The sequence below is a fragment of the Nuphar pumila genome, chromosome 4, assembly GCF_984573655.1.
Source record: "Nuphar pumila chromosome 4, dmNupPumi1.hap1.1, whole genome shotgun sequence".
NCBI classification, from domain to species: Eukaryota; Viridiplantae; Streptophyta; class Magnoliopsida; order Nymphaeales; family Nymphaeaceae; genus Nuphar; species Nuphar pumila.
The window spans coordinates 5,312,893-5,336,625 of record NC_143252.1 but is presented as its reverse complement, the minus strand read 5'-3'; the positions used below and the strand labels follow the sequence as shown (position 1 = coordinate 5,336,625).

General features: G+C 40.6%; 2 protein-coding genes across 2 annotated transcripts in view; both read left to right on the top strand.

Moving 5' to 3' along the window:
* The first annotated feature begins 379 nt into the window (after positions 1-379).
* LOC149839148 (Golgi apparatus membrane protein-like protein ECHIDNA) lies at positions 380-6,462 on the top strand. Its single transcript, XM_090004015.1, has 6 exons — positions 380-525; positions 2,644-2,700; positions 2,805-3,008; positions 3,168-3,227; positions 3,912-4,038; positions 6,097-6,462. The coding sequence occupies exons 1-6, from the start codon at positions 511-513 to the stop codon at positions 6,183-6,185; spliced, it is 552 nt and encodes a 183-aa protein (XP_089860141.1). The 5' UTR covers positions 380-510; the 3' UTR covers positions 6,186-6,462.
* A 1,528-nt stretch (positions 6,463-7,990) lies between these two features.
* LOC149839147 (AP-3 complex subunit mu-like) overlaps positions 7,991-23,733 on the top strand; it is a 31,459-nt gene continuing 15,716 nt past the window's right edge. Inside the window, exons 1-2 of the mRNA XM_090002320.1 lie at positions 7,991-8,093; positions 12,539-12,638. Coding sequence (XP_089858446.1) covers positions 8,059-8,093; positions 12,539-12,638 — 135 coding nt within the window. The 5' untranslated portion in view covers positions 7,991-8,058. The remainder of the gene's footprint in view (positions 8,094-12,538; positions 12,639-23,733) is intronic.

The window sequence follows — 23,733 nt, the reverse complement described above, 5'->3', positions numbered from 1 at the left end:
CCATTTCCCATCCATAATTGTATCTGAGTCACCGGTGCATCCAACTTTAGACCTAGCTAAGGATGTCAATGAACTGGATTTTATCCAAAATATGATTGAATCTAACTCCTTTTAGTTAGATTCGGTAAGCCAAAACAATATCCGATTATAATAAGATAACCGGATTTGATGGATATCCGAATCTGTTTAGCAAATATCCGATTAGTCAGACTGGTATTAGCCGCATCCGATCCGAATCCGAACCATTTACATCCCTAGATCCAGCCCGGCTTTAATTTCGGGTTACAGAATATTGGATCCGACCCTGATCAAGCCGGATCCATTGATAACTCCAACGTTCCGAGGACAGTTTCGTCATTTCGCGACAGACGAGTTCCCAGAGAGGTCAGAGATTTAGGAGTCCGGGTTTGGTAGCTCGCAATCTCGATTTCTCAAGGACGTCGTGGTCGCGCGAAATCGTGATCAGTTCTCGCAGGGGAACCCTCCCGATCCCGATCTGCACGCGGAGCGATGGATCGAAATCAGGTTCTTTGTTCTTAATCCCTTGTCCTTATGCCCTTTCTTTTCGAGATTTTCCGGTTTCTTAGTTTGCTGAATATCAGAGACTTTTCTTGCTATCGAAGGATTTTCTTGATCATTTTTTGTGATTCCCGTTGGTTAGTTTGTGATTTTCTTTATTTTTGTTAGTTATTGTGATTTCTTAATTTGACGATGAATTGCTCGACGTGGTTGATAAGTTTGCATAATGTAGATCGTGTTTGGATCTAATCTTTTTTAAGTTCGATTCTTGAAGATCCTTCGTTTTCTTAATAGATTGTTTGGGTTGTGAACCGTCTAAAACGGTATAGTTTTCCTTTTTCTGGGGTTGCCAGAATTAGGGTTAGGGCATCGGAATTAGTGGGGAGGTAATTTGGGGTTCGTCTCTTTTGTCGGCGGGTTTGAAACTAGAAATAGAATTCTCCCCTCGATGCGCGTTGTCGAACTGTAGGTTTCTAGTGAAGGAGTAGCTGGGAAGTTGATTTCTGATTTTATTTTATTGTTCTTGTAAATTTTTGAGGATATACTTTTTTATGATATTAATGTTGTGAAGATGTAAATTATGCTATTTCTTTATTGTGCCTTCAAATTAGTTCCATGATTTTCTTTTTCCTTCTAAACCAATGTGTTGTTTCGTGAATCTGGCATACGACATTTTTTTGCCGTGATTTTCGTGAGTCTTGCTTCATGAGCATGGCATAGTTGGGATTTTATATGTGGGGCTTGTATTGGAGTTCAAAAATATTCATAATCGTAGGTTTTCTGTCATTTGAGGGTATTTGCATTTTCTAGAAGGTATGGTGCATGATATAGCGCGATACGGTCCCCGTGTAATATTTATCCTAGATTTATGGATAAGCAGGATGATTCTGTGTCATGGATCAAATCGTGATAGGGTTTATATTTATGGAATTGTTGCCACTAAACCCTGGAAGACAAGAGATCATGAAGTGCTGCTAATCTATCAATGAAGATGCAACTACCTAGATGTTTTGTCCAAAATAGCTTAAATTCTGCATTTACTATATTGGTTCTTCGTGGTTGGATTGGGCATTTAACCAGACCTATGAAAGCTGAACTGCTTAAAACTCTTGAAAGGTCCAGTCTTCCAAACCAAGCTGCTTGAACTATTCCAACAGATTTATCTCAAATCTACTGTTTTTGTTATTCAAAATATTTGGACCTATATGTCCGATGCTCTGCACTATTATGCCACTGAAAGAAATTATAAAATATGATAGCAGTTGTAGATTGCACTCGCTGACAATCTTCATAAGTTGATATTTTTTATTGTTTTGTGCAACAAAGATGCAGACGTGTTTTAGATACATTTATGCATATGTACTTTGCTATGTCCTTGCACTTATTTCCTAATTTGTCGATGATAATCCTACACTTTTCAGTTAGAAAAGAAATGATGCATTCCCACTAGAGGCACCACTTTGAGTACTCATTTCTGATAATTACCTTGTATAAATATGTTTGCAATTTCATGATCACATAGCATTTGTTAAACTATAGAAAATTAAATTTTCTGCTCAAACTAGTATTGTTTCTGGAATTGTTCCTCTTGTTTTATTTTGTTACTAAGCTTTTATCTTCAGTTTTTGTTTTACTAGTTTGATATACAATTGTGATGGCCCTGGTATTAGTCTTTCAGATAAAACAGCCAATTGGGTCTTCAGAAAGTTGATTCAAACTGCAAAAATGACAATGCAAGCATGTTGCTTGTATATGCATAACATGATTAAACAAGTGTCTAATGCACCCAAATTGATAGGAGAAATAATTTGCTGCATGCGATTTTGAGATATCTCTTTATTCTGTAGTGTTGGTCCAAGGCAGCGGCATGCTTTCAAAGAAGCCCCTCTGTGAACTTACAGATCTGTAAGGCAATGGAGTTATGACAAGAAAATGATTGATTGAATGGTTTAAGAGAATGGAGTTGTGGAATGAAAATGAATTATTGAATGGTTTTAATTTCTTATGTGCCTCAGACCACATTACATTTTCTCAGTTCGGTAGTGTCATTTACTATGATCGCTTCTTTCTTAAATGGATAAAAATTTAGCAGCATCTCAGTGAAGTGGCTGATTGTGTCTGCAGCTTACAGGAGAAAATTATGCAAATCCAAAGACATGTTTCTTTCATGTTTTGTTTAAGGTATGTACTCATTCTTTAATTTATTTATAGTGAAGAAATTTGTATTGTCTTTATGCTTTTGATGATGATTCTTTTGTTCTTTTTCTTCTTTTGATGTGTCGCAGGCTGCGGCACTGGCATTCTACATTCTATCAGCGCTATTTTTAAGCAACTTTGTCATCATATTTGTCATTACAGTGCTTCTATGTGCACTTGATTTCTGGGTGGTTAAGAATGTCAGTGGACGAATATTGGTTGGGCTGCGATGGTGGAATGAAATAAATGATCTAGGGGAAAGTGTTTGGAAATTTGAAAGCCTTGATCAAGAGGTTTGCATCGTTTACCATGCCTTAATATAGTTATGCACTTCATTTAATTCATTATATGCCATTTTAAGGTGCTTCATCCATTAATCTTTCATAAATCATTATTGGCACTAACCTTGTTTAGTTTACTTTTTCCTTCTCGCTTTTTTATCTTTACTGTAGTCTTTGGCACGGATGAATAAGAAGGATTCATGGCTCTTCTGGTGGACTTTGTACCTTACAGTGAGTTCTCCACTATCTTTAGATGTATTGAAGGCCTAAAATGAAAATTATGCTTATCAAGTTATCATTTAGCAAGTTTAAGTTCCTTGTGTTTTCCTTCTGCTATCTATATTGAATACAGAAGTATGTAAGTCATGAAAAGGTTTGATTGTATGCTTGAATAAATACTGCTGAACTATTATGGAGAAATAACAGTATGAGCTTAATTCTTTTGTCTGCTTCTACCTCTTCGGATATCTATAACCAGCCTTTTTTAAGTCTTTAAGTATTTGTTCTGATGCATCTTTTTTTTTCACTCAACTTCAAAATAGGAAATAATCATAGGCTTTATGCCACAGTCAATCTTTAGCACAAAAAGAATTAGTTGCTTCCTGATCATTGTGTGTCTGTGATTGTGTGATTGTGTGCATGCATGTAGTTGCAGCAGCAATATATAGGTGGCACGATTTTAGTCCATAGTGTTGGTCATCGTGGCACTACTGGTAGTATATAAGAATAGCTTTGCCTTTATGTCTTTGATGGCTCCTTTGGTTCTAGTGGACACATCAACACTGTCGCTTAGCTCTGATTGAGATTTTATTTTCCAGACAGTGATGCCTTTTATTCAAAACTGATTTGTTGCTTTTGTTTTTCTTTCACGATGGCTCATTCACCATTTAACATGTTATGGTTTTCATTGTGCAGGCTGTTGCTTGGATCTTCCTTGGAATATTTTCAGTAATAAGGTTCCAAGCTGATTATGTTCTCGCTGTAGGAGTTTGTTTGAGTCTAAGCCTTGCAAATATTATTGGGTTTACTAAATGTCGCAAAGGTAAGAATCATTCATTAAGCTTTTGTAATCAATAGGGTCCATCTGGTTGCTAATTTAGAGTGTTTTTGTGTCTTACATGCTATTATCATTTTTTAATTTTTTGCTTATTAAAGATTATTTTTGGTACTATAACAAAAGCTTATGCCAACTGTTTCATTTTTAACTGGTAACCTTGTTAAGCTTTTTTTTTTTTTTGTGTGTGTGTGTGCGCGTGCAAGCTTTGCATCTTAGAAGAAGAGGCTAACTTAAAATAAAGCAGGCACACTACCATGAATTTAAGATTAAACTTTTTTTTAATACAAAATTAATGATACAGACAATTTGATAAAATATGCAAATTTCTGCTTTTTGTTTTGTTTTTTCAGTGTGTTTCAAGTAGGGCTGTCAATGGGCTGAGTTTGTATTGGATACCCGATCCCGATCTGACCCGAACCGGAATTCTGAGTATGACCATAAACAGTGCCAACCTGAGCAATATGTGGGCCGAGTACCCGACCCGTTGATGGCTCTAGTTTTAACCATGCTTAGCCTTAAACCATGAAACGTGGTACTCCAAAATGCCCAGCATACCCATGCCAATGTTAGTACTTTAGGGTGCTGGTTCTAGGTGCTTCCATATATGCTACATATTGTAAAATATTATATGTTCTATTTTCTCAATTTTCAGTGAAGATATCTCTCTCTCTCTCTCTCTATTCACACACACATAGTGCTGCACACGAACAGGGTTCGAGCAGAGCTTGGGCTCGGCTCGGCTTGAGAAGAAAATCTGGTTGTTCAAGCTTGGCTCGAGCTGAACACCTTTAATTTAATAAGGTTTTCAAAGTTTTTGAAATTTGTGTCAAAAGTCTTTTTGCAAAGTTTTTGAAATTTGTATCAAAAGTCTTTTTGAAAGGGAGGAAGATGGTGGGATTTGAACCCACGCCACTTTCAAAGAAGACCAATGATTTACCCGTTAATTTAAGACCTCTATTTGTGACCATATTATGAACAAAGTGCATATGTATATAAAATCTAATTTATTTATATGACTATGTGAGCTGACCTTAATCGGGCTGACCGAGCTTATTCGAGCTAGACTGCCTGTTCAAGCTCAGCTCATTTACGTGTACCGAGCCTGAACCCCTGTTCAAGCTTGGCTCATTTATATTTTCGAACAGCCTGAGCTAGCTCAGCTCGTTGTGCGTACCTACACACACAAAGATATATGTATGTAAAATGTGGTATCCTTGCGCCTGTCTTTTGAGAAACACATCATAACGGCCATACATCCTGTACGATGTAACATAGCCTGTAATCTAATTTAAAAAATGGATAATCTTTCTCCTTGAAATCTAATTTGAGGAGGAAACTTATGCTTAAACACCTTCTAGGGACATTAAAAGCTTATGCTAGAACTCATCAGAAAAGAAGCTTTTGCTAGTTCTTCCCACTGTTAGATAGCTTCTGCACCTTAATTTATAGTTCATGCTCCTTATTTTTAAACTGGTCTGCTTGGACCATGGTCCGGCCAACTAGTTGAGCTCTATATCCTTTTAACAAGTGTTAGCTTCATAGGTTCTCTCCTGTGCAGTTTATCAGCCAATTGGAGTTAGAAAAGGAATATGCTATAGATACATATATTTTTAATGTGCCCATCCTCCAAGGCAAAGGATGTGAATTTCAAAATAGAAGTTCAATCTTGTATCTTTCAACTACATTGAGAGTTAATCTTTATGCATATATTGGTCAGAAAGCACTAGCATTTTGTTGGATGCTTGTTCTGATATGCTATCACACCTCTATGATTTTCATCTCAGATAGGGTATGTTTACCTAGTTTCAAGTCATTTTGGTCTTGATTTGGGTAATCTTATATATTTAGTAATATGTGCATGCTGTTCCGCATTGAGATCGTTTGGCTGGATAACTAGTCAGGATGTGCTTGGACAGCGGCGGTGATCTATGTCGGATATATTATCTGTTTTACCATGATTTTATCTATTTTAGTCCTTGGTTTTTTGCAGACTAGGGTGATGTAGTTGCTTCATTTGATGATTTTCATTTTTGTTTTCACCAGATGCTAAGAAGCAACTTCAGGCATTTGCGTCTCAAACAATTGCTTCTCGTGTGTCTTCAACATTACAATCTGCATTCAGTGTGGTCTAGTTTCATCAGCAAACTGGAAGAGTGTCTAATGGTGTTGAAGGTGGTTAGGCTTTTCCGGCTTGCTCGGTCTTTCATCGTTTCTCTGCGGCACCCTGCGTGTTTTTGTATGTAACAGTAACAGGGATGTAATTGAATTTTTTAGTGCAAGATTCTGGATCCCACCAATGGTTCTACTGTTCTCGATATTAAACTATGTATTTGTAGCTATGCAATATATAAATATGTTTTGGAATTTCGTTATAAATAGCCAATGCATCACTACTGTTTCTTATTCAAACTTTTTCCAAATATATTTTAGTATAAAAAATTGTCCATGGTTGCAATAATTTTCTCTTTTTTTATTCTTTGATTCTTTACTTGAAGAAACCACCCCAGGATCAAAGGCCTGGTCTCACTGGCTACTTACCATCGCTGTCCTGGCAGCGTAAAACTCCGAGGACTTACCCCTTGCCCCAAGGGAGTCTCCAAGCTTCAGCTTGCGCAAGGAGTGATGCTCCTGGGATTTGAACCTAGACCACCTGCCTAGGCTCCATACCACTACGTCACATCAGAGACCAGTTTAAAAGGCAACTTAGTCCTCAATAACTCATCGAGTGGTGGAGCCTGAAGCTGATGTTTTGGAAATACTGTTGTTTTGTTACTTTTTGCACAAAGAGGTATATAATGTCAATAAAATGGGACTCTCATATAACATGACCTTAGCAAGATATTTATACAGTTATAAGACTTTGGATTTCCATATTTTCATGTGTGCATACGCATCTTCGAGATTTTTTTTTTTATTTTATGAGATTTTTTTCATCCAACTTTTTTTATTTATCGTGAGATTTTTCCCTTGCTAAGAAAATTCCAATGCCAATGTCGAGCTATGAATTTAAACTAGATCCGAATACCAATTATGGTTGACCTACAAAATCCGAGTAATCTGTTAACCGAGGTCTCATTTAAAATTTGGAAGAATGTAGGTGGTCCTACCAAACTCAGTCACAAATATCGTCAATATTTTGAAAATGTGTATCAAGATATGTTCAAAGACAGGGCAAAGTGATAGTGATGTTTTCAAAATAATGTTTATTTTTACCAAACTAGTCAGAAATATCTTAGAAAATAAGTTTTTTCCCATTGATATCTTTCCAAGAATGAGATTTGTGAACATGGTTAAAATGGACGGAGATCAAGTGCAATCAGATTGCACACTTTAGTGTGCTGCTGTACCTGATCTGCCCTTCATCTTCCATTGAGCCCCACAGATGACAGGCTGTACCCTAGAGATGGAGGGCAGTCAGATGCACAGGTACACTCAAAGTGTGTAATGTGGTTCCGCTCTCATTCAAGTGAGGCATGGCGGGACCCATGTTCCATGTCACAGGGACACCCATTTTGGTGGCGTGTCCTTGGTGACACGACGGAACACGCTCAGACAAGTAGACACAGACACAACCATTTACTGTTAATACTTTAATATTTTTTAATGTTTTAGTATTATTTCAACAACAATACATTTGTATATTCAATATAGAAAACTAGTTTTTATTGATTACAAATTTTAAAAACTTTGTTTCCTTGTATCTCTATTTTTCAAAAAAAGATGGAATTTGCGAGTCAAACCTGCATCACGTGCCCTGTCTACGTATCTTTGTGACATGGTCCATAGCCATCCGGTAGCACAAGCACTGCAGCACATTATAAATTTATAATTGGATCCGAACCCCGACTCAGTGGTTCAGGAACAGGTCCGACCTGTTTAAACACTGGTTCATAAACCGCACGATCCAGAGCAAGAAGAAAAAAAAATTCCCGCAGAATTCCACGGTTTTCTCGAAGAGAGAAAAGGGAGGAAAAGAGTTTCCGGGGAATCTCGTTCTTCAGTAGGATGCTGCAATCCATCTTCCTCCTCTCCGATTCTGGGTGCGCAGATTCCACCTCCCCTCTAGTTTTGCGTTTTCCTTTTGCTAATTTTCCTCCTTTAGTTTTCTTTCGCTGAAATGATTCCACTGAATGGTGATGATCTCTACAATTCTTGCCCACCGTTTTTTATATATACATTTCTTGCTCAAAATCCTTTATCGGTGAGGTTGATCATCGCCTTTTTCGCCTCGATTCAGTGCGAGAGCAATTGATCGTGACCTCGTGAGATATTGGGTCTGTGATTCTCAAGGGGAAGAGGAAAAAGGTGGTGTTTCACGTTTTGTTTGATCATGCGTTTGGACCCAATTGGTTTTTTCTTTTCTTCTTTGGCCATCTAGTTTCCTCGACGTCCCATTTTCGCAGATTCAGTCGATTATTATGTAATCGTCATGTTGGTTGCTGATTTTTCGATCTCATTGTTGTATTTATTGATTAAGTCGGTTTCGTGCTCGTGGAATTGTTCATAGGGTGTATGCTTGGTTTAGTCTACTGTTTCATGGACCATCAGGTGTTCTTGTACTTGCACTGGTGTTGTGATGATGATATTGGGAATTTTCGAGTTGCTATATATTCTGAAAGACCAAAGATGTAACGCCCCAAAATTTCGACTTGTGATTTCGAAAACCTTATCGAAAAACCTTTCAAAGATTTAAAGTTTAATTTTTAAAAACAACAGCGGAAGACATTTAGAAAGGAACACAAGTCAACAATCCTGGGTACGTTAGCTGAAAAACCATCATTCACATCTTAAAGGAATTTAAGAAATAAGGCAATCGATTAAAATCTGCAGTTTATTACAAAATGAGCCTTTTATTCCAAAGTTCAATAAATCTAAGAAAAAAAACTCCAAAGAGTCCCAGAGCCAAGCCGCCAGCAGAAAGAAAATGAATCTTGATCCACGTTGCACCACGCCATCGGCCGCCAGTGAAGTCCTACTTCTCACCTGCCCATGAAATGGGTCAGTTTCATAACAAACTAGTAGGTGCACGAACAGATAAGTAGAATGAAAATAAAACAGGACATTCATGAGATAAGCAGTTATGATATTTAAGCAATTAAAGCAGTTGTAGTCTATTCTAGCAAATGTAATAAGTGCAAAGAGAAACAGTGTAAGTCTCAGTCATCTATATCTATTCCTAAATATATTCTTTAAGTTCTGATATTAACTGGCCTGTGGGTACGCACAGACGCGAAACGTAGAAACAACCGAGACCGATCCGGGGGTTTATTATGTCAGGTGTTTTCATTAACCCGGATGGCTGACTGAGTCCGCTCCTAAGGGGACGGTCAGTGACCAAGAGAGTAAATCCCCAAAGGCATTCGTGGCCCATGGATGCATCCAACTTCTGCAGAAGTGCCTGGGAATTACCACCTAGGATAATTTATGGTAATCCCAATTCCCCTAACTCCGATGACTGGGGAAAACCGAGTCTTTTGCTCGTGGGGTGGTTGTTAACAACCTGTCCATCGGAGTCTTTGTACCATCCATCCTCTCCCTTGATGAACCGTGAAGATCGGATGGGTACGACGGGGGTTTCTTAACCGCCGTCCCATTCTACATGCTCTGGTCCATTAGACCCACTCGAGCATCTTGCCTGTGAAGGCGAAATGGTCACCATTTTATGTGATCTCAGCTTTTTGCTAATAGCATTCATCGAGGTTGCCACAACCTCATCATCCCACCATCGTAACCCACATGGGACGTACTTGTCCAAAAGTACGATCGTACCTTCCTAGAGGTACAACTACGATGAGAGGGCAACATAATGGTTTATGATTCTTTTGTTTCCTACATGACATGTTTTGCTTTTCTGAGCAATTGACTTGTGGAGGCCGATATTATTAAATTCGGTAAAGTATAGATTTCACCCTTCAATACCCTCCATGATCTTACATAAAATTCATATTGTACCTGCCTTAAGGTTCGGTTATAATGGCAATTGCAGTGGTTTTGAATCTCTTCACAAAGTCTATCTCAAGTATGCAGTTTCAAAGGAATAAGCATGCATAATAGACAATTATGAGTTAAGCACTCGTACACGTAAACAGGCATGACAAGTAAACTACTTGATTCTTTCTAGAATGAGTCTACCTAGAGGATTTATATTATGAAATAAAAGAATCACAAAGAGTAAAACATGGATCAACAAATATTTCTTCAGAGTCGCAAATATGCAAAATAATTATTCTATCTCAGAAGTCTTATTTCATTTTGGTTCATACACACTATTCGTGCGACTTTCCCCTACCTCGGGATGTCGTGCAGCTGCGTGCGTCTACGCGTGTAGATGATACGAGGCTCGGGCCGCGGAGCCAGAGCGAGGGGTCCGATGCGAGGTCTGCAACAGTGCTACGTTAATTATCATGCGGAAAGTAAAAGAAACAAACCTGCCTACAGGGAAAGAGAGAGGCAATAGGGGTGTGCCCCTACTGGCTGAAATCAGGAAAGCGACAGGGGGCGAACCCCTGCCTGCCGACAACAGTGGGGCGACTGGGACAGAGCCCCTGTCGAAAACAGCGAGGCGACAGGGGGCCAGCACGAGACGACAGGGAACCAGCCCCTGCCGGTAGCATCGATGCGGCAGGGGGGCAGCCCCTGCCGACAACCCAGAAGCGGCAGGGGTTGAGCCCCTGCCGACAGCCAAAAGACGGCAGGGCTAGCCCCTGCCGACAGAGTGAGGGAGAAAGCTCGAGACGGGGGGGGGGGGGGGGTGACAGGGGAACAAGCCCCTGTGTGCCGAGAATCAAGGGGCAGCAGGGGAGTATCCCCTGCCCTCCCAGAAGCCAAGAGGCGGCAGGGGACGAGCCCCTGCCAGCCTAGCAAAACTAAGGGCAACAGGGGCATAGCCCCTGTTAGCCGAGAAAAATCAAGGGCGACAGAGGCATTGCCCCTGTCAGCCGAGCAAGACAAAGAGTGACAGGGGCATTGCCCCTGCCAGCCGATCAAGACAAAGGGTGACAGGGGCATTGCCCCTGCCAGCCGAAACAGGAAGGCGGCAGGGGCACTACCCCTGCGCGCCAAAACTTTAGAGGCAGCGGGGCTAGCCCCTGCCTGCCGGGAACCATGAAGCGGCAGGGGCACTGCCCCTGCCTACCTATGATCGAGGGGTGGCAGGGGGACTAACCCCTGCCAGAGAGAGTGATTGGCTTGGGACGGGGGTGACAGGGAGGGCAACCGACCTCCCGTCGGTTCCCTATCACCCACCGAGGAGAGGGAGTGTCGCAGGGGCCATTGGTCCTCTGCCGGCACTCCGGCGCACCCCCAGAGGGAAGAAGGGACGACAGGGGCCTTGCAGGCCACCTGTCGGCCCTTCGGTGAATACCGGAGAGGCAGGAGGGCACGACAAGGCTGTGCGTCGCCTGCCGGCCTCCCGGCGAGGTGACAACGAGGGGGGGTGAGGAAAAGAAGAGGGAGGAGAAGAGAAGAGGGAGGATGGCGTACCTGGGAGCGGTGGCCGGCGTCGGCGACAGGGCGCAGCGAGGGAGGTGACCGGCGCGGAGGGGGGGAGCGAGGGCTGCGAGAGGGAGGCGTGACTCCCCTCGCCCTCCAACCTCTCTCTTAAAGCCGCAGGGGAAAAACTGAAGGGGAAAGAAAAAGGGGGGGGGGTTGCGGCGCCCGAACGCTCGGGTTACTTAAAACCCTAAATAAAAAGGGGCCCGGGTCGGGTCCGGACCCGGCCCGGGTCCAAACAGATTTTTTTTTTAATTGGGGTTTTACAAAAGATCCGGGTTTACGGTGAAACTTAATCGTTTTTTGTAGGATCAAGGGTTTGGTGTATTGCAATTTACAAACGAATTTGGGCCTGATCAGCCAGACGCTGCCCATTTCACATTGGCCCATTGGGCCAGTGGGCTGGGCCACGGATGGGTCTTCAAACTCGAGCCCGTTAAGAATCGGGCCATCTCCGAGCCAAGCTGCACTTAAAGCCCTGTGGGCTGAGCCGGCCAGATGCCCACCCCTACTCTGAAACGTAATATGACGTTGGGGATTCCTTGACTCCCCTTAATAGAAGGTTTCCAAACAAAGCCTAAATAGACACTTGGGTCCAATTCTTGGTCAATATCTAAAATTAGGCTGCATCAAAGCTGGTTAAGGCAATCACTTAATCCGAGATCTGACTAGGCTCAAACAAGCCCTGAGGGTGCTATACTGCTGGGCTAGTCTTGGTTATGACAGGTTTAGTGTGGACATCAGTTCCAACACATGAACTAGGTAGTTGTTTGGGTATTGGGAATTTCATTTTTTTTCCTGTTACATCATATTATGAAAAGATGAAAAAGGATCAGGTGCAATATGATTGTACACAGTGTGAAATCACATTTGTTCCTTGGATGTTTTGTCATTTGTTTTTAGTTTTCGTGGTTCTGGTTCGGTTTTAGGATGGTTGGTGAGTTGCAGTGTTGTTGTTTAAGTGATGTACGATGAATTCTTATGCATTCTGTAGGGAAGTAATGCTTGAGAAACAATGGACTGGACATCAGGTGGACAGGTCCATATGTGCATGGTTCTGGGAGCATGCTTTGTCTCAGGGTGGTTCGTCTAAGGTAGGTGGAGCTCGATATACACTTTAAAAATTCGTTGTGTTTGTTCATGCCATACTAATACCACTTTATATTGTGTGTAAGTATGATTGGGAATTTTAACTGTTATCCTTTGCAAGGGCACTCAGTGGCTCAATTTGCAGATTTATAGCATGATTTTTTTTTCTTTGAAACAGAAATGTGAAGTTCCAGAGCATGATTTTCTTTGAATTTTTAGTCCATAATGTTTAATTAGCTTTTCTCTATGTGGGTGCATTTACAGTTGATTTTTCACTGTCATATTATGATTTTTGAATCTTTTTATCCTGATTTTCCTGTTTTTTTTTTGTTTTCACTATGATGTCTGTCACTGTATTAGGTAGTATTAGAAACATTTGGTTCCTATATCTAATTGCACAGAAGTCTGAATTATGGTTTGTATCTATGTCACACCGACACTCCATTTCACTCGACGTACCCGTGTCGACATGGTAGGACACGTGTACGGGTACTGGATGCGGTGAGGGTACGCTCCAGGTTGCGTCCAATCCTGACCTGACCCAAACACTGTTTTTCTATTTTTTGGGGGGGAAGAGAGAGAGATACCTACCTCCTCCTTTCGTTTTTCTTCATTCATGTATATATATATATATACATATATACACTGAGAGAGAGAGAGAGAGAGAGAGAGAGAGAGAGAGAGAGAGAGAGAGAGAGAGAGAGAGAGAGAGAGAGAGAGAGAGAGAGAGAGAGAGAGTCAATGGGTATGGTCATGGTTGTACTAGGGATGGCAGTGGACCGGGGGACAAGGTCTCCACCCCCGCCCCGTCTCGAAAATGTAACCTTCATCCCCGGTCCACCCCTGTGGCGGGGGAGACTTTGGACCTCCACCCCCGCCCCGTCTCAAAATATGAATCCCCATCCCCGTCCTGACCCACCCCTGCCTTACCCCCGCCTCGCCACTGCCTCGCCACATCCCCGCCCCATCCCTCTTCTCCCATCATCAGTCTGCTCCGGGAAAACAAAGCCCACAAGAGAAAAATAGAAAACTCTACAGTTACTTCAAAAACACAAAACTGAACAAAAACCCACTGGGAGCTGGCTTCCAAGCAGGAGGAAAACATCAAAACAAGTCCAAAACAATCAAATACAATATACAAGAACAAGAAATAGTCATAACAAGCAACACCCATCTTCTTCAAAGCACAAGAAACCAAAAAGAACTGAAAGGAAAACAACCATCGTAAAGCGAAGTGGGAAAACAAAGGGTGGTGATGAGAAAACCACATTACCTCATGAGAAGCAAGCACTAAAGAGGCAGTTGGGAAAGAAACGAGAAGATGGGTGTCGTCCTTTAGGGCGAGGAGCGTCGAAAACTGGTGGAGGCATGGAAGATACAATGATTGAAAGAAAAAAAACCCTTGAAGCGAGATGTGGAAGAATTGGGGCGGTGAAGCAAGAGGAAGGCTCTCAAATTCAAGCCCTTTGTGGGATTTCCTCTTCTGAGCCCTCTTCCTACACTCATTAGGAAAAAAAAAATACTTTCGGAGGTCCCCCTTTCCTTTTGGTGTAATTGCAAAATGCCGCACACCTTATCAGATATTTACTATGGCACCGACTGGGGATGGGGCGGGGCTAGGCGGGGATCGGGGCGGGGACGGGGCTAGGTGGGGATCGTGGCAGGGACAGGGCGGGGCGGGGAAAAGTGTAAGTCCATCCCCGCCTCCATCCCCGACCGGGGATGGATTTTAACCTTCGTCCCCGCCTCCATCCCCGTTTCATACCCTTCATCACCGGTCCAAACGGGGCGGGGCCCCGCTTTCCCTCGGTCCACTGCCATCCCTAGGTTGTACGTATCATATGATACAATATGATACACATTGTTACTTTTGTGTTTTGCGATACGATACGCACTTGTATCGCGATACAAGTGTATATCATTTCTGTATCAGATGAATCATACGATACACTCATGTATCATATACGATACAATGTTGGCACACTTAAAAAAGGTCAAAAGTTGTCCTTTTTCATTTTGAATTTGAAAGGCCTCTTGAGGGCCAAGTTCTCCATATGTGTAGACTTCGTTAAAAAGAACCCACACACCCTAGGTTTTGTGAGATCGATTTGGGGGCCGATTCGTGCGCAAGAGAGAGGGTTTTTGCGATTTTATCAAGAGTGTATTTCCTGATGTTTGACAAATAGGCTCTAGAAGATAGTTTAGTTTTAGGATCTTTATAGTTTAAAACTTTAGAGATGAAGATTAACATGTAAGACATTGGTTAAATGTAATATTTTTAGTTATCATAAACTCTTATTGGTTAAATGTAAGGCTTTAATTATGTTTAAAATTTAAATTATGTAGTTGCCTTTTATTTACATTGTCGGTTATCAGTTGCATGGTTTGTTATTAATTTAAATTATGCAGTTGCCTTCATATGTGAATTTATGGTTGTATTTTGTGCAATTCATCATTGTTTTATGTGATATGATTTTTTTTATAGTTTATGCTAAAAATTTCTATTTTTTTAGTTTTTTTTTTGAAAATTTTGAAATTTTTATTAAAAATTTACAATAAGTTTACGATACGGTGTTATTTTGGGTCTGATCGATACGGGTAATGATTTGATACTTACAACCTTGGGTATGGTTCCTCCTCCTCCTTTGTATCTCTAGAGAGAGAGAGAGAGAGAGAGAGAGAGAGAGAGAGAGAGAGAGAGAGAGAGAGAGAGAGAGAGAGAGAGAGAGAGAGTGGAGTTACGAATTACCCCCTTCCCTTTTATAATAATCTTCCAAACACACAAATTTTTAAAACACCCTCTTATTTAAAAAAAAATCATTTGACCATTCTTTTAAAAAAATTCCAAACACCACACACACACACAAAAAAAATTCATTTAAAAATATTACACACACACACACACACACACATATATATATAGCCATGTCCCCGTACCCACATTTTTCGAACTTACCGTGTCGTACCCTCTGTACCCGTACCCGCACCCATGTGACATAGGTTTGTATGAGCATGTATTAGCAACTTAAACAGCATGAACTGGTTAATTCAGCTGCCTTAGTAGGCTGTATTGATAGCAAATCTTAAAAAGAAAAGTCATGGGCAGGCATAATCTCACACATAATTGTCTTTCAAATGCTTGGTCATTGGAACTCTAATTATTATGGTTGCTATCAACATATATTAGCAACTGAAAGAAGGTTTGACTAGGCTAGTAGGCTGAGTTGATAGCAAATCTTAGAGAAGGAAATTCATGTTCATGTTATGAATAGCTATGTATTGCAATGTATTGGGCTGTATTTTTTGTATTATAATATATTGTTGTCACAAGGGTATTTGCATCCATTAAGTGAGAATTGGGTATATGTTTGTATAACCAGGGGTGTTCTTGTACAGTTGTACTTTTTTTTTGGCCATTATTTATTAACGAGATTAGGGGACACCAGTGAAGCTGCTTGTCATCGTCTCTTGATTCATCTCATTATGGTCTCCTCTTTCTACTACCTTCTCTTTCTTCTTGGGGCATGGTTTCCAAAATCTTCATGGTTAATAGGTAATCTCACGCCATTTGTCCAATAGCAATTGTATATCACCAATGCTGCATATGTATATGATGGAGTCTCGATATGAGCAATCATAGTTTAAATCAGAGTTACCAGAAACACCTAGGCAAGTGGGGAAGTGCGCTTCTCTGAAGCGCAAAACGCCGCGCTTTTGAAACGTGCTGGGAAGCACCAATTTTTTTTGGGAAGCGCATTTCCCTTTTATGGGAAACACACTCTCCCCACGCTTCCCCCTCGCTTCCCCTTTTTTTTCATTTTTTATAATAAATCAAGCTCAAGCTTGAGCAGAGCCAAGCCAGATGTAACATATTACTTGATAAGGTAGAAGGAATGAGATTGGAACCTGTCATCTCTCATTTAAAATGAAATGTCCTTTCACTATGATTCAAAACACTTTATAGACTAATTTACTCTAAACAAGTTTAACGAACCCGGCTCAAGCTTGTTTATTAAATGAAAGAGGATGAAGCCATGCCTGACCTTCTTGCAAGAAGATCAGCACCACCTTTTTGGCAGCAAGACACCCATTTGATTTTTACTCTGTAAGCAGTCACCTCAAAACTAACCATAATACTTTAGATGGTAGTCACTGTATCACTATCGTGGAAAAGAAAAAGAAAAAAAAAACTATGGAGAAACATTACACACACACATATATATAGTTAGAGAGAGAGACTACAGGATTACACTCTGTTAAAGACCTTTAGACAGCATACACCATCAGTGATTGGGCATTGTGAGATCAAAAGTGGGATCTGTGTGACATTCAGCTGTAACCAATAATAAAAAGGAAGTATAACAAAGTGAATAATAAAATAAACAAAGAGATATCAGTGCTATTATCACATATATCAGTGGTAGTTTGCCTGTATCAGCTATCGTAATACATACTGAACAGTAATTTCTTCCACCAGCATGTGAATCAAGTACCACCAAGTAATCAACAGACAAAAAATTTCATATGACAGTAGCCAAAAACAGGCACAGAGGCAGTAGGGTATATCATCTAAAGGGTGAAAACACAAATCAAACGGGAATATTCACAACTAAGATATGTGCCACCAAGCAAACAAAATAACCATTATACACAATTCACTAGCTGTCAAAACAATGTTTTATCAAATGGAATCTGATATGAAAAAAGTGATTACTTTCACTAGACAATGTTTTTATTTTTATTTTTGTTGAAGCCCTGAAAGCAAATGCTGAAACTGAGAGAGAGAGAAAGAGAGAGAGAGAGAGAGAGACGGCAGTATGAAAAATAGAACTCGTTAAACACATTAGGGCTGCTCTCTATGTTAAATAGAGAGAGGCCAAAAGAATAAATTACCTTTAGGTCCCTTATTAAGAAAATAATTCAAATAACCTCCAAACTAAGAAGGTTTAACCTTAAACCACCTATTCTCAACACTCCCTCTCAAGCTGGAGCATAGATATCAATCATGCTCAGCTTGTCACAACATTTTGAGAAATTTGGTCTAGCAAGGGGTTTTGTAAACATATCTGCAACTTGATCTTCCGACTTTAGATATCTGGTAGTGATATGTCCAGCTTGAACCATATCTCTTACATAGTGGCAATCCACCTCAATGTGCTTCGTTCTCTCATGAAAGACAGGATTGTTCGCTATATATGTTGCAGCCTTGTTATCACACATCATGGTCATAGGAGAGGAAACCTTCACCTGAAGGTTATGAAGAACAATACGAACCCACATCAATTCCGCAGTTGTTTGGGCCATAGCCCGGTATTCTGATTCTGCACTCGACCTAGAAACCACATTTTGTTTCTTACTTCTCCAAGAAATCAAGTTGTCTCCCAGAAACACACAGAATCCTGTGGTAGATTTTCTATCCACTACAGATCCTGCATAGTCAGCATCAGAATAGGCCACTATCTCCAGAGTTCCACCTTTCCTGAACAATAACCCCTTTCCAGGAGAAGATTTTAGATATCTGAGAATCACAATAGTTGCATTCCAGTGTACCTCAGTCGGTTTGTCCATAAACTGGCTAACTTTGCTTACTGCTAAAGCAATATCCGACCTGGTCACAGTTACATACAGTAGCTTCCCTACAAGGGAACGATAGCTTTTGCTATCAACCGGTTTTGACCCTTCTTCAAACAACTGAACTTTATAGTCCATGGGAATATTTGCTGGTTTAACTCCCAACATTCCCGTTTCCTTTAATAAGTCAAGAACATACTTCCGTTGAGACAACACCATCCCTTCACGGCTCCTGGCAACTTCTATACCCAGAAAATACCTGAGTGAACCAAGGTCTTTTGTAACAAAGTATTTTTGAAGATGAGCCTTTGTGGCTTCAATAGCTTTCTCATCATCTCCTGTAAGAATGATGTCATCCACATATACCACCATAACAACTATGTCAGAGCCAGTTTTCTTGATAAATAGTGTATGATCTGCTGCTGACCTATTAAAGCCAAAGCGTGACATCACTTCAAACAACTTTTGAAACCATACACGAGGACTTTGTTTCAGGCCATAAATCGCCTTCCTCAATCTACACACCTTCTGACACTCCCCCTCAACCTTAAATCCTGGAGGTTGTTGCATGTAAACGGTCTCAGATATATCCCCATATAGAAATGCATTTTTCACATCTAATTGGTACAAGCTCCAACCATGCTGAATAGCTAATGAGAGAACAAGACGAATGGTACCCATCCGAACAGGAGAAAAGGTTTCAAAGAAATCAATACCATATGTCTGAGTATACCCTTTTGCTACTAATCTGGCCTTATACCGTTCAATAGAACCATCATATTTGTACTTTATTATATATACCCATTTACATCCAACAATGTCAGCATCTGCTGGGGAATCAACTAGATCCCATGTATGCTGAGATATTAAAACATCCATTTCTTCTTGCATAGCCAGCTTCCAACGAGTATCAAGCTCTGCCGGCTGATAGTTCAGAGGAATAGTTTCAGCAGATAAGGCTGAAATAAAAGATTTCATCTGATTTCCAATTCTGGCATCGAAGACAAAATGAGATATGGGATATAAGGTACATCGTCGTGTCCCCTTTCGTAGAGCAATAGGCCTGTTATCATCATCATGAAGATCACTATTGTCAGTAGAACTTACCTCAGGGGAAGAAGAAGATGAAGGCACTTGCGAAGGTGGATCTCTACGCACATATACCAATGAAGGATTATGAAATCTGGAAGAGGATGAAGGTTGGTTTGGGAATGAGGGCACAGATTCCAAAGGAAAAGGAGGTATATGTAATGAACAAGACTCAGTTGGATCAACCTGCAGCGTGGAACCGGTACTAGAGTAATATGGAGTTGATTCCAAGAAAGAGACATCCACACTAACATACTCTCGGCGAGAAGTAGGATCATAACATCGATATCCCTTTTGATTTTTGGGATAACCTATAAATATGCATTTTGTAGCTTGAGCAACTAATTTATCACGGTCATGGCCAAGTTTGTGTACAAAACAAACACATCCAAATACTTTGGGCGAGAGGGAGAAGAGGGGGGTATTGGGTTTTAGGATATGAATTGGAATTTGATCACCCACAGAAAATGAAGGCATGCGGTTGATCAGATAGCAAGCAGTTGTAATCGCATCACCCCAGTATAACGCAGGAACATTTGATTGAATCATAATGGTCCTGGCAACATCAAGCAGGTGACGATGTTTTCGCTCAGCCACCCCATTTTGTTGAGATGAATAGGCACATGAAGTTTGGGGTTGGATGCCATTATCTTGGTAAAATTGTAATAGACCTTTTGATTTAAACTCGAGAGCATTATCAGTGCGAACAATCTTGACAATAGATTCAAACTGAGTTTTTATTTCAAGAATTAAAGATTGGAGAATACTTGGAACTTCAGATCGTTCCTTTATTAAAAACACCCATGACAACTTAGAGAAATCATCAACAATAACTAGATAGTATCGACACTGAGTCCTAGTAGGAATCTTACTAGGACCCCATACATCTGCATGAAGAAGTTCAAAGACTTTATTACTGGACTGACTCTGACTCAAAGGGAATGAACTTCGATGATGCTTGCCCAGCTGACACGGTTCACACTGAAATGATGTGGTGGAAGGAATCTGAGGAAAGACCGACCGAAGCTTTGACAATGAAGGATGACCAAGACGACGATGCCACTGAACAGGACTGAATGAATGTTCCACTGCAGCATGAACAGTACCCATTGGATGATGTAGGTAGTAAATTCCATTTTCTTCATAGCCTCTGCCAATCTTCTTCCCCGTCAGCAAATCCTGAAAATGACAACCCATTGGATCAAATATTACTCTACAGTTTTGTTCTTTTATAAGGCAACTAACAGAGAGTAAACTTTGAGGAAAGTTTGGAGCATGAAGAGCATTTTTCAACTGTAGTAAGGAGGATATAGAAATATTTTCCTGACCGACAACCGGGGAGGAGCTCCCATCGGCTAATGAGACTCCAAGCTGAGCCTTAATATCCTTTAGATCTGAAAAAACAAGTGAATTTCCACATAAATGTCTGGATGCACCAGAGTCAATAATCCACTTACTGTTAGTCGGATGAAGATGATTTCCGGTTGAATAGGCAACACCAGCTACAGGAGGGGTGAAACTCAAAGGTCAAAGAGCTACCAACTCATCATATTCAGCACGACTAAGGGTGATACTACTTTCACTTGCAGAGATATTTTCCTGTGACTTTGTTGCCTCGAGAGTAGTAACATTTGCTTTAGGAGCATAAGACTTTGATGAAGAAGAGGTTGGCCGACCATGCTTATCCCAGCAACGATCTTCTAAATGTCCAGATTTTTCACAGAATGTACATTGAAGTTTTCCTCTGCCTCCCATACCTCGTCCACGACCTCGTCCTCTGAAATTCTGAATATTTCCACGTCCAAAACCAGATGAGACAACAAGAGCAGATGACTGAGTCACAGGCTGAGATTGTGGAAGAGAGATCGCAAGTCTACTCAGACAATTGTATGCCTCAGCAAGAGTAGGTACATCTGATCCAGTCAACATTTGAACTTTTGCAACAGAAAATTCTGAGGAGAGACCTGTAAGAAACCGAGCAACCATAGTTTGTTTTTGATGATCCTTTTGCTTCGAGCAACAAAGAGGCCTGTGAGCATTGAGTCTTTCAAACGCAGCTTTGACAGAGGCATAATATTGAGACAATGTTTGATCTCCCTGTTGCAAATTATATATCTCCTGTTCGACTTGCAGGATACGACTCACATTAGTCTCTTGTGAGTACGTATCTCGAAGATTATCCCACATCTGTTTGGCTGTATGATAGTAAATTAATCCATCGGCAATATGGGGTTCGACACTATTCATGATCCATGACATAACTATGTTATTATCTTCATCCCAAGTAACATATTTTCCAATCTTTTCATTAGGTTCATCTTCCAATAAAATATGTTTTCTACGATGTCCAGATACAGACATCATAAAAGTTCGGGACCACCTGACATAGTTAGTTTCATTCAACCTTACAGAAGAACCATACGAGAAGGGATTTGCAAAAGCCTTATATTCCCCAATATGTTCAGTTTTGGAGTCACATTTCGAAGATTCACCCATACTGATTATGGAATCCTATTTCAGCAAAAAAAAAATAAGACTTACTCATGTGAACAGCAGGTGTTATAACCCCACGTCAGGCAAGTCCACGACTACACAAGCTGTCACACCAGAAAAGAAGCCTTGACAGGTGACAAATGTGTCCACACAGCAGTAGCAAAACAAAACTTTTCACAATCCAATGCTACGATATGGCCCAAACAATAGAATCACACAACATATGTTTCCACACAGCAGCAGTTCTAATTAAGAAACTTGTCACAGGCCAATACTACGACACAGCCTGCTACTGCCAAAAAAAAATTGCTATTAACATCTGTTTTCGCAGCACTCATGCTACGACTGAAAAGCTCACGACACAGCAGGAATCACGCCTGCCAATACTACGACACAACCTGCTGCTTCCAAAAAAAAATTGCTATTAACATCTGTTTTCGCAGCACTCATGCTACGACTGAAAAACTCACTGACACAGCAGAAATCACGCCTGCTGATATTCATGTTCTGAAAATGAACAACCAAATAATATCCGAGAAGAACTCAACACCCAGATTCACAACAAATGACAGCATGTTCTGAAAAACTGGAAGAAAGCATTTCACGACTCAGCAGGGAACTTGTCAACCAGATTCACAACAAATGACAACATGTTATAGCTGGAAGAAAAACATTTCACGACTCAACAGGGAACTCGGCAACCAGATTCACAAACCACGATAACAGGAGCACGCAAAAGCATAGAGATCACGACACCCAGAAATTTCCGGTTGGTTTTTTTTTTCTCAGCAACCAAAAAAAAACTTTTTATATGCAGATCTTAAGGACCCACACTCATCGTGTCAAAGATCTGTCATCAGAGAAAAAAAAAGGAATCGACACACCTGTTTCCACCTCTTTCAGTTTTATTTGATTTTTTTTTTCTGTGTTGTGTAGATCGATCACACTCCCGAGATCTACCACTCTGATACCATGTTGAAGCCCTGAAAGCAAATGCTGAGAGAGAGAGAGAGAGAGACGGCAGTATGAAAAATAGAACTCGTTAAACACATTAGGGCTGCTCTCTATGTTAAATAGAGAGAGGCCAAAAGAATAAATTACCTCTAGGTCCCTTATTAAGAAAATAATTCAAATAACCTCCAAACTAAGAAGGTTTAACCTTAAACCACCTATTCTCAACAATTTTTTTTTTCTCTTTTTTCGCTTCCCCCTCGCTCTCTAGGTCGCTTCCGGTTCACTTTCTAGGTTGCTTCCTAGACGATTCCTAATTCGCTTCTAAGTCGTCCCACGCTTCCCGCTTCTTAAAATTTTGAAAGTGCCTCGCTTCCCGCTCCCGCTTCCTCGACTGGCAACCATGGTTTAAATGACTACCTGAACATAATTTTCTTCATTGTTGCAAACAACATGACTTTTTACCAATTAATCCTAAGTTCTATTGGTACTTCCATATGTGGCAAGACAAGTTTCATTCACAACATTTGCTGTTTATGTCGCTCCTCAGATTAAGGGTGTGATTAACAACTTGGATGGGGAATAAGGAGATGAAATGATTTAATTAGCATTAAAAAAAATATGAATATCCAATTCTTTAAAGGGGCAAAAGAGGCAAACTACATGCTGGAATTCCTGACCACGAACAGAGTAATGCAAAAACTTGGTGGACAAGGTTGCCCCTAGAACTATCATATGGCACAAAAAATAACTAAAGTGCTCGGCAACACTAGTATTGATACATGTTCAAAACCATGGGATTTTCATCAAGGGTTTGTTAGGATGAAGGCAGAAATAAAGATATCATAATGACTTTGTGAAGAAGTTGATAAGCTTTGGAGGTGGAAGAGATGCAGGTTAATGTGATGATTACCATCTAGATTTTGCTCATGTACATGTTATCTGATCAACTCACCATGCTTTGTGTGTTAATAGAAAGCTTCACTGCTGGCTGCA

Excerpts from the sequence above, each read along its gene's own strand:
- LOC149839148 (XM_090004015.1), top strand. Across the intron at positions 3,228-3,911 it reads GGTGGACTTTGTACCTTACA|GCTGTTGCTTGGATCTTCCT; the intron begins GTGAGTTCTCCA and ends TTCATTGTGCAG. Across the intron at positions 4,039-6,096 it reads GTTTACTAAATGTCGCAAAG|ATGCTAAGAAGCAACTTCAG; the intron begins GTAAGAATCATT and ends TGTTTTCACCAG.